This window comes from Elephas maximus, chromosome 3, assembly GCF_024166365.1.
Source record: "Elephas maximus indicus isolate mEleMax1 chromosome 3, mEleMax1 primary haplotype, whole genome shotgun sequence".
Lineage (NCBI taxonomy): Eukaryota > Metazoa > Chordata > Mammalia > Proboscidea > Elephantidae > Elephas > Elephas maximus.
The window spans coordinates 52,030,246-52,043,992 of NC_064821.1; the positions used below are offsets into that span (position 1 = coordinate 52,030,246).

A 13,747-nucleotide genomic window follows, 5' to 3' on the forward strand; every position below is an offset into this window, starting at 1 on the left:
GGGAGGGAGCTCTAGAAGGACGTTGAGGGGTCACTGACGGCTGGGAGTAGGACTGTGGGTATCGACCCAGTGCTGGGTTGGCAGGCTTGGGTCAGGCTCAGCCTTGTTAGGGGTAAAAGTCGGGTCTGGGTGTCCAGCTGCCGGCTGCGAGGAGGGGCGAACGTCATGGGAGGACGAGGAGGAGGTGTGTCCGAGGCGAAGGGTGGGGGGTGGCCCCGCCCCTGGCCTCCCCCATCTCCCTAGGCTGGCAGCCGGCGCCTGCTTTCGCTTTCAGTCGGAGGCGAAGGAGCTCAGCGCGCAGAGCGGAGCCTGGAGAGACGTGCAAGGCCAACGGGCACCGCCAGACGCCGCCGCTCCCCGCCGCGCCGCCGACGCCCGTATCATGGTGCCCGCGGGCCTCTGGGCCGCGCTGGCTGTCGGACTGCAGCTCTGGGTCGCGGTGCCGGCCCAAGCGGGTGTCTCACGCGGTCCTGTGGGGACCCATGGGCAGCCCCCAGATGCTCCATCAGCGCTTTCCCGCGGCGCCTTGACAGAGGTGAGAGGTTTCAGGGGTCCTGAAATCGCTCCGGGCGGAATTCTGGTCCCCATAAGCCCCGCGGCGAAGGGGTGCATCCCGGGGCAGGGGCTCCGCATCCACCCACCAGAGCCTAGACCAGGGCGTTTGGGGCCGGCTAGCTGGCCCCGGCGAGATCCCCGCTAGACCTTGGACCCTCCTTTACTCCTGCGACTACCACGACCATGCCATCCCACCGGCAGGGTCGTTGTCGGGGTGCTACCCCCACGGCCAGGTCCTGGCACCCTCTTCAGAAGACTTCCTCTCCTCTGGGCTATGGTTTTCCTCTTTGTTAGAAACACCAGGGCTGCCCGGCTGAGCAAAAGGGCCAGGTGTGCAGTCAGTGCCTAATAAGGGCATAGTGGGACTGAGGGCTCTCTCCCCTCCATTGCCCAGATCCCTTCCCAGGGACCATTTCAGAGCCTGTTCTTTGTGGGCTCTGGGGGTGAGAGGAAGGCAACAGTGTCTTCCAGCCTCCCAGGCTGAGATCCTGGAAGGGCCTGTGTTGGAGCTGTGGGGACAGAGGAGGTGAGGGGGACCTTCTGGGCTAGTTATCAAGGCGGAGGTGGCCTCCAAGGGACCCCAGAGCTGTTATTCAAAACTAACATCACCCACCACAGTAGTGCTCTGAGTGGCAACGGAGAATCTACAGAGATTCAATGTCCTTTCCTTGTTTGGCTGTCACCATGGTTTGGTAACGTAGGGTAACTCCATTTTACAGAGAAGGAAAACCGAAACTTAAAGGACCCCTTGTGTTTTATGGAAGGGCGCGGGTCACTCTTCTGGCCAGGGAGGAGGTGTGCGTGCAACCCCTGGCTCGTGATCCTGCCTAGAAGGAACTGGATGTCTCGATGGGGAGGAAGGTGGGGAGGTGGTGTTGGCTTCTGTGGCGACATGTGAAGGGGACTTGCTGATGCAAAACCAAAGACATCTTTAGAGTCCAGTTTTTGAGAGTGGAAGATGGGGGCTGTTGGACTGGAATTGACTCATCCACAGTGGGTGTTGGAGGGGGCTCCTGGGGGCAGTCCCAGAGCTTGTCCTGAAGGCAGGGGAGGTTCTGGGTGAACTTTGGGCCAGGAGAGTGCCAGCTCTGAGAGTAGATAGGATTGCTGGCAGCTGTGGTCTCCAGCAGCTTGGCAGGGTCTTGCCATAGACTTGGGTCTCTGATGGGGGCTTCCTGCTGCTAATTTGGGCTTTCTGGGGTGACTTCAGGGGTATGTGAGCCTCAGGGGGCAGGAGGCACGGGGCTTCTCTGCAGGATACCTGGCCAAAGTCCTGGAGTTGTTTGAGCGGTGTTTCTCTAGTGTGGCTCACACCCTTCCCCTCCTGAACAGCAGCCCCCTCATCAGGTCAGAGCCCCCCCTACCCCAAGCCCCTGCCAATTGCCATAGGCCTTCTGCCCCTGCTCCCAGTGACCCCTCCTGGGCAGCACTGCTGGAACCACCCTCCTCAAGCCTGGACTGCCTTCTTCCCACTTGGGAAGCCTCCCGTGGCTCCCAATGGCTGAGACAGAAACTTCCTCAGGTATCCCAGGTGCCACTGAGGTGCTGGATCCTTTCTCCCACCTCTTGTACACGGACCTCACACCCTGAGAGAAGGATGACTGGATGGTCGTCATGTCTGCCTACTCTGCCTTTGCCATGCCGGCCCCTCTCTGGAGTATGCCCCTCATCCCCATTTTGTGTTGACACCCTCTTTCAAGGCCTTTCACAAATGCAACCCCTTCCAAGAAGCCTTTCCTCATTCTCCCCCTTGGATTTAATCCTTTTCTCTCCCAACTCTCAGAGCCCTTTGCCCCTCTCTAGGGCAGATTACATTCTGTTTTTTAAAGTAGGTTGTGTGTTGTCGTTGTGTGCTCTTGAGTAGATTCTGACTCATAGCGACCCTATATGACAGAGTTGAACTGCCCCATAGGATTTCCTAGGTTGTAATCTTTTAATCTTTATGGGAGCAGATCACCAGGTCTTTTCTCCCTTGGAGCTGCTGAGTGGGTTCGAACCACTGACCTTTCAGTTAGCAGGGGAGCGCTTAACCATTGCATCACCAGGGCTCCTTATGTCTTATCTACCTCAATAGATAGAAGATTCCTTGAGGGCAGGGACCATGGGTTTCTCCTCCTCTTCATTATTATCACATTAGTTCCTGTTTGTTGAACACTTACTAAGTGCCAGGCACTGTGCTGGGTACTTTACTATAGAATCTCCCTGAAATCTCACTTACAGCACCACCTAAGAGGTGGGTGATGCTGTTGCCTTTTAGAGATGTGGAAACCGAGGCTCAGAGAGGTTAGGAGATTTCCCAGGATCACAGAGATACGGAGTCGGGGTGGTGGGTTTGAACAAAGGTCTGCCTGCTTCCAAAGCTCTTTTCATTGTAGCCTTCCCAGTACGCATGTCTCCACTTCTGCCCCCAGCCCAGTCCTTCGCACACAGTGGTTACTCAGTAATGTTGGGATTTTACTAAATTGAGCAGAAAGAGCCCCAAGGAGACCTACGTTTGGCAGGTGATTCAAACTCACTTTATCATTGGGGCTTTTGCCTCTGTTAAAAACCGTATTACCAGCCTATCTGGAATGCATCATTCATTAAATTCACTTGGCCATTCATTCATTCATTTGACAGATAAATTCCAGAAAAGCTGGCGGGATAGGTGAGTGCTTGGTGCCCTCTGCTGGGGATGGGCAGGACCCTGGCAGTCTGGCTGTCTGCTTGTTGCTAAGGAGGAGGGTAACGGGGTCTCTACTTGCTGGGCCTTAGTTTGTCTCTGGAGGGCTTGAGACTTGGGGGCCAATGTTTTGCTCCTTATTACCCAGGGAGCTGGGCCAGCTTGGGTTGGCTGAGAGGTTGGGAGCTCCCAGGCAGGGACGGATTATCCACAAGTGCTTACCTTGCTTACCAGATCACCTGTAGTGAACGTCAAAGATGTGGTGAAACCCAAGGGAAATTTTTCACTACAGATGAGTCACTAAACACAAGTAAGCCCATGTTTACCTTGCTTTCTGGGTCATCTACCCCTGTCAGGGATTGTAAATTTAGAAAGAGGCTTTGATTCTGCAGGAAGGTGCTGTGGAGTTGGGAGAGAGACAGATGCCAGCCATATCTAGAAGCAGAATCTTTGATGTGGTGAAAAAACGTGAAATTGTTTGCACCGTGCTTACCTTACTTGTTGGATAATCCGTCCCTTCTCCCAGGTAGGCCTAGAGATGTTAGCCTTTTGAGTGGAGTTTGGCAATCTGTGGTACCTGCTGCCTGTGGGGCGCCTCTCACCTATACCTGCCCACATCCCAGAGGGGACATCTGTGTGCTGGCTGAGAGTGTGGCCAGGTGGTTGGGCATCCTTTACAAAGGGAAGTGGACAGGTGGCCAGGCACCCTGAGGTAGTGCCATTCATTTATTCTCCAGACATTCGTGGACACCTACTCTAAGGCCAGTCCAGTGCCAGGGTCTGGGGACCCTGAGATGACCACAACCTAGCCCCAGCCCTCAGGATCCACACTGCCAGGTGGCCACAAGACCTGGGCTCTGCCCCTGGCTGCCTTTGTGACCTGGGTCAAGCTGGAGAGCCTCTGTTTTCTCACCTGTGGATGCACAGAGTACACACCACCTTGCGCTCCTCGTGGGGCCGAGTGGATGGGAAAGGCATTGGAACATATAAAACTGAGAACCTGCTTGGGACTCTTGCATCAGGAAGTGGACCTCACTGTAGTCCTGGGACTCTCCTGGGCACTGTCCCACCCCAGGGCTGGGCAACATTTTATGGTCCTGACTGTTCAGCGCTTCTTAGAGGAGTGATCAGAGGGTTGTTCATGGCAGAAGAGGTGTTTTCTTTTTTAAATTGTTACTGTATCTATGTATACACGTACACATACATGTGTATATGGCGTCCTGGTGGTGCAGTGGTTAAGTGCTACAGCTGCTAACCAAAAGGTTGGCAGTTTGAATCCACCAGCCACTCCTTAGAAACTCTGTGGGGCAATTCTACTCAGTCCTAGACGGTCACTATGAGTCAGAATTGACTCGATGGCAGTGGTTTTTTGGGGGGCATATATATATATATATATATTTTATATATATATATATACAACATTTTCCAATTCAACATTTTTTTCCGGTGTACAATTTGGCAAAATTAATTACATTAATCCTGGGTGCAGCCATCATCTACCATTGGCAACTTTCCCATCACCGTAAACATAAAGCCACCGTATCTCAAACAATAGCTGTGGGGGGAAGGACAAGTTCTCATGCCAGCTGTGCCGTGTGTGTGTGTGTGTGTGTGTGTGTGTGTGTGTGTGTGTGTGTGTTGAGAGAGAGAGAGAGACAGTTCTGCTGTGCTCAACAAGTTCACAGTAGCCGCTTTTCTGTTCCTCAAATCTCTGTCTCCTCCCTCCCATATCCGCAGGTCTCATTCCCCTACTTCCTTTTAATCAAATATATCCTTCCTGGAGCACCTGGCCTACAACAAAAGCCCACCATCAGGTACACTACCTCCCCTTGACTTTCATTGCTTTCCTATACAGCGCTCAAGACCTGTTGCATTCCTTTCGCTTTTTATTGTATCTTCCCGCTACAATGTGAACTCGGGCAGGGCAGAGACTTGTTCACTGCTACAGACCTGTAGCCTAGATTAGGGGTTTCCTGTCTCAGCACTGTTGACATTTTGGGCTGGATAATTCTTTTTTCTCTGTGTGTAAACCTTTTCATGAGTTTTTATAATAGTGGTCTCAAACTGTATTTGTCCTTTTGTGATCTGGATAATTCTTGGTTCTGGGGGGCTGTTCTGTGCATCACAGGGTGGTCAGCAGCTCCTCTGACCTCTCCCCGCTATTTCCCCTTGGTTGTGACAGTCAGAAATGTCTCCAGACGTTGCCAAATGTCCCCAGGGAACAAACCCAGACCCATTCTGTGCCTGGCCCTTTGTAGGCACTCAATAAATATTAATGAACTTCAAAAAATATCCATCTGACCTTTTCAGTAATCCTGTTTTACAGATGGGGAGGCAGGAGGGTTTGCGAAGCCAGTGGCGGCAGAGCTGGGCTCTAGTTTGTCTCTTTCTTTGGGATATTTCTCAGGGCTCCTCCCCTGCTATACTGGGTCTGCTGAGGCTAGAGGTGCTCTCCCCAAGGTGCTCTCCCCTCTCATCCCCCTCCCTGGCTTGTGATGGGGCAGCCCACGGGCAGTGACTCAGGGCCGGGGGCGGGGTGGGGTTGGGGGCAAGTGACTTGTCTGGAAAGCAGGCAGGGAAGGAAGTCAGGGAGTGGGCTGGGGAAAGCAGTGTTCTGGGGAGAACATAGCCAGGAGGAGATGTCATGGCTCTGGTTCCGGATCCTCCTCTGCTTGGCACAGGCAGGCAGTGTTGATGGTTTAGAGGAAGGGCCCAGGCCTCCGAAGCAGACAGACCTCCACGCAAACCCTCACAATGCTGTTTACTGGTTATGTATGTAACCTTGGCGAGTCTTTTCATCTCTGGGAGCCTCTGTTTCCTCATCTGTGAAATGGGAATTATCTGCCCCCCCTCCACTGGCTGGTTGTTACGATTAAAAATGCTGCATGGGCCAGTGTTCCTGAACTGTACGTGTAGAAATTGTTGAGACGGCGTGGGTTTTGTTATATATACCAGTGGCATAGGTTTTGTTATCTATACCTGTACCACAACAAACAAACAAAAAATTTCTTTTGAGTGCTTTATGGGCTGTGAAGTTCACCAGCTGCTATTTGAGCCGTTCGTGGCTCTGCGGGGCCTGATCTGACCCTCTGGGTCATGGGGTGGGTGCTCAGGCCCAGGAGGCAGGGACCACCCAGGGAGTTGCAGGGTCTAGCAGCCTGGTTGGCAGACCTCTGCCTGGAGTTCCTGCCCAGATGGCTTTACTGCCCACCCCTGAGAACAACTTCCCTCCTGCCTACCTTTTCACGGCTCTGCTTCCTGCCCCATGCCCCCTTGCTGAGCCTCTCAGACCACCTGCCTGCCTGCCTGGCCTGAGGACCTGGCCGGCGTGTGGCCAAGGTGGTGGGGTCAGGAAATCACTCCCCTGCCCCTCCCACCCCTTTCAGTGAGTGACACCTGCCATATGCCATTTGGGGCTGAGCTAGGGGTGCATTTGGTATAGTATGGAGGGATCTTGTGGCCTGTCTGAAGAGGATGCAGATGGCCTCGGCTTTCCCGTGTGTTAAATGGGCACGGGTTGATTCCAGACAGTCTCTAAAGCCTCTTCCATTTCTAACCTCTGTGATGCTCATGACCCTGAGGAAGGGAAGCTCTGTGGGGGCTCTTCTGAGGTCATGTCGTCCATCTCTCAGCCTCCAAGTCACTTCCAAGAGGAAGGAGCACTGGACTGGGTGTTGGGAGACCAGAGTTCCCATCTGGGCACTGTGACCAACTTGCTGTGTGGTCTTGCTCAGGTTCCTTAACCTCTCTGGGCCTAAGCATCTCTCACTATAGGACCTAACAGCACTGGTCCCAATGCTGTCCCTGGAATGTTGGGAAGTATTAGCTTTGAGTGTGCTTGACAAAGGCCATGAATGGGATAATAGATCTAAAGTTCTTCCAGGAAGGAGAGCCCAGCATTCCTCACTGTTAATAGCTTTGTTTCCCAGCCTCTCTTCTTGCTGACCTAAATCCCACTTGCTTTGGCTGGAATTATTTCCTTGACTCAAGAATTCCTTGCTGCCTGTCATCTTGGAACCCTCGGGCAGAACAGAGTTCACAGATTTCCTGCCTCCTGGCCCCTTGCCACCTAGTTAGCACCTTTTCAAGTTCAGAACCCAGACCCTTTGGGACCCCAGACTATGGGAAAGTCCATAGCGTCAGCATGCAGTGAAGGGCCCGCTGTCTGGGAACCCACAGGTTAGAGGAAGCCTTGTGCAGATGGGTGCTTTCCTCGAAGAAGCAGCCCTGTGTCACCGGTGGTGGGAACACGCCCCTTGGCCTGGTTCTGAGTCCTGTTTCCTCCTTTACAGCCCAGATCTTGGGGTGCTCATCTCTTCCTGCCCAGCTGTTGACTGCCTGGGTAGGGCTCAGAGCCTGGGGCCCACCCCTCTGGGGCTCAGTCTTTTTCCACCACTCGTGGCGCTTGGTGATATCACTCACGGTGGTGACATCACTGTGGTTTGGGGCACTGGGCTGTGAGCCCTGGAGGAGGAAGCACCTATTTACCACCTGGGGTTTGAAAGAGTTAATTTCCTTCAGCCTCCCCTAACCCCCAGGTGTGAGCAACGCTGGAGGAAGTGGAGTGGCTTCCCAGGATCCCAGCTCCCAGCTGGTCTTGACTCCAGCCCTGCTTTCCAGGTGGACCGTGGCAAGTCACCCTTCCTCTCTGAGCCTCCATTCACAGAAGAGCAGTGGTTGAAACAGACTAAATCTCCCACTGTCAATTCTGGAGGTTTATGAACACTAGCTTATTGACCCGTTCCTGGAGTAAGAAGGCCCGTTAGCCACCTATTTGGCACCAAAGGCTGAATGTTGGGAGAGGAGGCTGCACCCCACTTCTCAGTCCCCGATAGACAGGACTGCTGCCCTCCCACGTGAAGTAGCAGACACTAGTGGGCACGTCCTGTTGGGAAAACTGACAGCACAGACTGACGAGCGGGGCCACGGGGCGAATCCCTTTCAGGAGCGCTGGCTGTCCTTGAGAGGCCTGGCAAGCCACCTCTCAGTGCCCTTTTGGGGTCCTGGCCCTAGACTGACCTAGCCACTCTGACCTGAGACAGGGGCAGAAATCCCCAGGGGGTTTTGTTTGTTTTCTTTTGTCATCCAGACAGTGGCCCACTCATCTGGCTCAGTTGAGCTTGGTCCTGCAGTGGGCATGGCTGATGTGGCCAAGGTTCGGGAAATTGAGTGGGCCTGGGGGTATGAGCCCGAGTGGGAAGGGATTTGGGGACGAGTGGGTAGACTCTGTGCAGGATATCTTCTGGGCTGTCCTGTCCATGAGAGATGCCAGAGGCTGCAGGAGTGGACCAAGTGAGTGTGAGGCTGCGAGTCTGGGGTCTGAGCCCCAGTCCTGGCTCGGCCTCCGACTCAGGGAGGACTTGGCTGATGCCCTTCTCCTGTCTAAACCACAGCTGCCCCATCTGTAAATTGGGATTAGCAAGGACTCACCCCCAGCCTCGCCCCAGCTTTAGAATCCTTTGGCTGCAAGTGACAGGCTGGAAGGAGGGGGTAGAGGGAGTTGGTGACTTTGTGTGAGGCTTGGGGTGCAGCTCCTGTGTCCAGGTGGTCCTGGTTCAGAAGGCCCAGATCTGGCCCAGCTCTGGACTTGACAACAATTCTCTGGGGAAGGGGTTTCAGGACTGTGCCTTAGTTAGTGGGACTCCCTGGATGCCCCTGCCTGTCCCCCTGGTTGCTGACCTGTAGCCTGGACGTCTGCCTGTAATTCACAGGCTCCCTGGTGACCCCATTGTTGGCCTCCAATTTGCTATTCCTCTGGAATCTCAGCCTCAGAGCCCTGCTCCTTCCTGTCACGTCCTCCCAGCTTTCTCGAGCCCTTTCTCCTGCACCCCAGGGCATGATTTCCCCATTCTCCTTGGCCATCGCCCCTCTCCTAATGGCTTTACTTTCTTCCTGTCCTGGCCTGGCCTCTTGATCACTGGCTTCATCCTTTCTTCTCACCCTCCTGACTGGTAAATACTCTGACCCCATCCTGCCCTCCTCCAGGCCCTCCTCCGGCAATGCCCATACAGGGGTCCTTCTAAAACACTGAGCCCTAAAGGCTGGGCAGGACTGGGATGAGTGGATCTCAGGTGGGGGAATGGTTTAGAGAAAGACAGGGAGGAATGAGTGGCAGGGAACAAGCCTGGACCATCCTAACTGGAGCAAAAAGTTTGTTAGGGGCTGTGAGGGCACATGGTGCCATCAGCTGGTTTGGGGCCTGTTTATGGATGTAGTAATGACAATTATATTGAAAAATTATAGCAACTATCATTTTGGGGGGATTTACTAAACACTTTACAGGTGTTTTCTCATTTAATCCTCACAACAGCCCCATGAGGTATGTACTGTTATCAGTCCCATTTTACAGATGAGGTGTAAAGATTTAAAAAAAAAGAAAAAGAAGACAAATTCCTTCAGTGCTGCTTGCTAATAAGTAGGAATTCAAAGCCAGGCACCTTAATTCCAGAGTCAAAGCTCTCAGGTACCACACTTATCTCCTGTCAGGCAATAGGGAGCCATTGATAGTTTTTGAGCAGAGGAGTGACTGGAGGCAGCCAGTGTTTTAGGAAGATCACGCAGGCTTCAGTGTGAAGGACAGATGAGATGAGGAGACTGGAGGCAGGGAGGCCCATTAGGAGGCTATTGCAGTGGTTTAGGCAAGAGCTCTGGGCTGGGAGTGGCTGCAGAACAGGAAGGAGAGGACAAGAGGCTTCAGGGAGAAGGAAGAAGCACAGAAGAAGAAGAGGGGGGCCCTCTGGCCTCAGCTCTGCCCCATCTAGAGGCAAGTGTCCTGATTCTTGTCAGTGTCAGCCTCTTGTGTACCTGGAGCACTCGTGGCCAGCCACAGGGCAAGCCTGGCTTCTGTCACCCGTGGCCATGCTGGGGTGGGCATGAGACTGGGCAGACCTGACTCACTCTGTCAGTTCAGATGTGAGAAAGAATGTGTCCCCAATGGACTGGGGGTAGGACGCCTCGGGGCTTGCCTGGCCCTGTTGCCAACACACCTGGGGACCCCTCCAGCCCCTCTCTCAGGTTTGGCTTACTCACCTGAAAAGTGGGAGTAAAAGTGTCCCTCTTTTGTCACTTCCCACTGGAGCTGGGAGACACTCCAAACAAAGGAGAGAGTGCAGTGCACCAAGGGCTACAAGATGACATTCATGGGTACTTCCTGGGTACCAGGCAAGAGTCTGATGCATTACGTGCACTAAGCACCTGTTATTATTCCCATTTTACACAAGAAGAAATTGAGGCACAGGGGTGAAACTACCTACCCAGGGTCTCACAACTTACTGAGGGAGAGCCAAGATTGGACCCAGGTAGTCGGGCTGTAGACCTCTGTGCTTAAACCTTGGCCCAGAAGTAATGGTGATCAAGGCGGCTGCCACCAGTTGCTGTCAAGTCAGCTCTGACTCATGGTGACCCCATGTGTGTCAGAGTAGAACTGCGCTCCACAGGGTTTTCAATGGCTGAGTTTTTGGAATTAGATTGCCAGGCCTTTCTTCTGAGGCACCTCTGGGTGAACTCAAACCTCCAACGTTGCAGTAAGCAGAGGAGTGTGTTAACTGTTTGCACTACCTGGGAACTCCTGAGGTGGCTGAGATGGGCTTTTATCTGAAAACTGTTGCTCGGTTTCCCCCCACGAGGGATGTTCCCCCCGTCTCTATAATAAGCCCATTTCCTTTCCCGTTCTCAGTCATGCTAGCCACAACTCATTTCAACAAATCGGAAATTAAAAGTTTGCTTCTGTTGAACAAATCAGCATCTCTTAGGCACCTGCTGTGGGCCATGCCCAGGGCTGGGTGTAGAGTGATGAGTAATAAACACACTGGTTAACTGTGAGCACTGACTGCAGGCAGGGCACAGCATTGAGCACTTTACACCACTGACTTGGTGACCTATAACAGCTCCATGAGGTGGACACTCTTTTTTTTTGTCCACATTTTATAGATGACAGAACTGAGGCTGGTGAATGGCAGGACTGGAATTAAAACCTGGCATCTGGCTCAGACAGAGGTCATTCAAGGGTGTGCAGAGGAAGCCCTTAAGGAGCTCAGTCTAGAGGAGGAGACACAAGGGAAACAGCTAATTAAACCAAAAGGTGGTTTGGGCAGGATAGATGTCTACTCGGGTTGCCACTGGAGCCCCCAGGACGCACCCTGACCCCAGCTCGGGGTTCAGAGGTTTTCTGGTAGTGATGATGGAGGAATCGTTTGAAAGAAGCTAGGAATGAGCCCTGCAAAGTGGGGGTGCTCCCACCACACTCCAGGAGCCAGGGGACCTCTGTGTGGGCAGAGGGGGAGGCAGGAGAAAGGTGTGGAAAAGGGTGGAGGGAACCAGATGCTTCTCTGTATTCTAGACAGTGAAAGTGATGATGCCAAGGAGGTGAGACGAGGTGGAGACACTGGCATGTGGTGCCCGGGTGCCAAGCGGAGGAGGCTATGTTCCTGCCTGAGGGCAGTGAGAGCCAATGATAGCTTTTAAACAGGATCAGACTTGGAGGTAGGAAGGTAGCTTTGGGCCCATCTGGAAAGGGACGGAAGGCTGGGGACAAGAGTGAGGAAGCCATAGCTGACAAAAGCTGCCGAGGGTGGGGAAAAGGGGACCATAGTGGAGATTTAGGAGGCGATATTGATAGGCCTTGGTGGAGTGTGAGTATGGGCGGCGGGGGAGTGGTTTGCGGCATTCCTTGGGTAAAGGGACCGCACCCAGGTGTCTTTTTACCTTTAGGCTTAGAGAACCAGATACCAGCCTAGGCTTCCTGTCTGCCCCTGGATCACTTCTAAAGCACCATCACAGGCAGCAGGTAGGGAGTGGGATGTGTCACTTCCGGGCTGCTGCCTGTGATGTGGTTGGTCCTTTCTGACGCAGACGCGGCTTCTCTCCGTGACGGCAGACAAGCCTCCGTCGCCTAGTCTGTTGTCGCCGTGACGGTCTGGCCTGATGTGGCTGTACCCCACCAGCTCATGGAGCGCCTGTAACCCTCCAAGACTGAGGCCTTAAGAGCCTACCACCACACTCAGGGGCCAGGGACCTGCCTTGCAAATGACGTGGTTTCTCTATTGCTTAAAGACGGTTTCCGGTGTGCGTTGTGTGAGGGTCTTTGGGTCACTGAGCAGACGCCTCTGCCCCCTCCCACAGCTGCAGTATCTGCCCCCAGGACCCTGGAGACCCTGTTGTCTGGGAGAGTCCTGAGCCTATGATGCCTTGGTCACTGTGTGTTCTCAGAGGAGCCACTCTCCCTCTCTGAGCCCTTCATCTGTAAAATGAGGGAGCAGGACAAGATCATAGGGTGTAAAATTGCCGGAGTGTTGGACGTGGAGTCAGATGTAGCTGCGACTAGCTTGTGGTCAGCGACTCACTGCTGCATGGGCTTGGACATGGCATTGAATCTCCCAGAGCCTCTATTTCTGCACCTGTAAAATGGGGTAATACTCCCATCATCGTGTTGGTGCAAGGATAAAATGAGAGAATGTGTGTGAACGTGCTCAGCACTGTTTGGCACACAGTAGGTGTTCCTGCTGGGTCTGAACACCCGTTATGGGTCTGTCTAGCTCTGTGAAAAGTGTAGGTTTGAACCCCTCCGCCTATGCTGTTGCCGTGAGGTAATCTTTTAAATTTTAAATTGAAACTATACCCTAAAGTTATATTTAAACCAAACAATAATTTAGCTTAGTTAGTACTGTGCTCTTTTAAAGAATTATCTATATGGGATCAAACTGACAACAGCAACCTGAAGGGTTAGATGAGAACCTCAGAGGAAGGTGAATTTATGTTAATGGTTCGGAATGATTTGGAAAAGGACGGTGAGAACGCACAACTTGAAGAATGTGATCAGTGTTACTGAATTGTACACGTAGAAATTGTTGAATTGGTGTGTTTTGCTGGTGTATTTTCACCTTGCCCCCACCAAATTAAAATAAATAAATATCCTCTCTGACACATAGGAAAAAAAAAATATGTAAGTTTGAGGGGAACTTATATTCCCTAAAGCCCAAAACTTTTCCTCCTTCCCACCGTGTCCCCTTCCTGCTCTCAGCTGGCAGCGAGCTGATCCCTGCCCAGGGGTGCTGTTGGGGATGGATGCTGGGAGTATGACCCTTTCCCAAGGGTACTGGCATCTAAGAGGGGTCTCCAGAAAATTAAAAAGCCTTGAAGACTCCAAAGAATGCTGTCTAGTGGTGGAAGGAAAAGGAGCCAGCACCACAGTTTCAGTCCTTTCAAATGACTTTTTTTTTTTTAGGGTAGCCGCCCCTTCCTCCTTCCCCAGGGCTACTCTTCTTTTCCTTCCTCTCTCTCACTATCTATTTATATAAATAGGAGAAGGAAGGGGCTGAGGGCCACCGGCTTAGGGATATTCACAGGGTCTTGGTCTGGGAACAGGAAATCAGCTGGGCCAGGTTGCCTAATTCCCCGAGTGCTCACCCAGACCTGCATGACTGCCCTGGTCCTATCTTTTAATGGCTACATGGCTTCCTGAGCCTCAGTTTCTTCATCCATAAAATGGGGGTAATCTTTATTCTTAGCACAAGGTTGTGCTGAGGATGGCCC

General features: G+C 52.9%; 1 protein-coding gene across 1 annotated transcript in view; it reads left to right on the forward strand.

Annotated features, from left to right (window-relative positions):
* Positions 1-254: 254 nt before the first annotated feature.
* The window catches only part of TNFRSF1B (TNF receptor superfamily member 1B), a 42,309-nt gene continuing 28,816 nt past the window's right edge, over positions 255-13,747 (forward strand). The window contains exon 1 of the mRNA XM_049877953.1: positions 255-535. Coding sequence (XP_049733910.1) covers positions 383-535 — 153 coding nt within the window. The 5' untranslated portion in view covers positions 255-382. The remainder of the gene's footprint in view (positions 536-13,747) is intronic.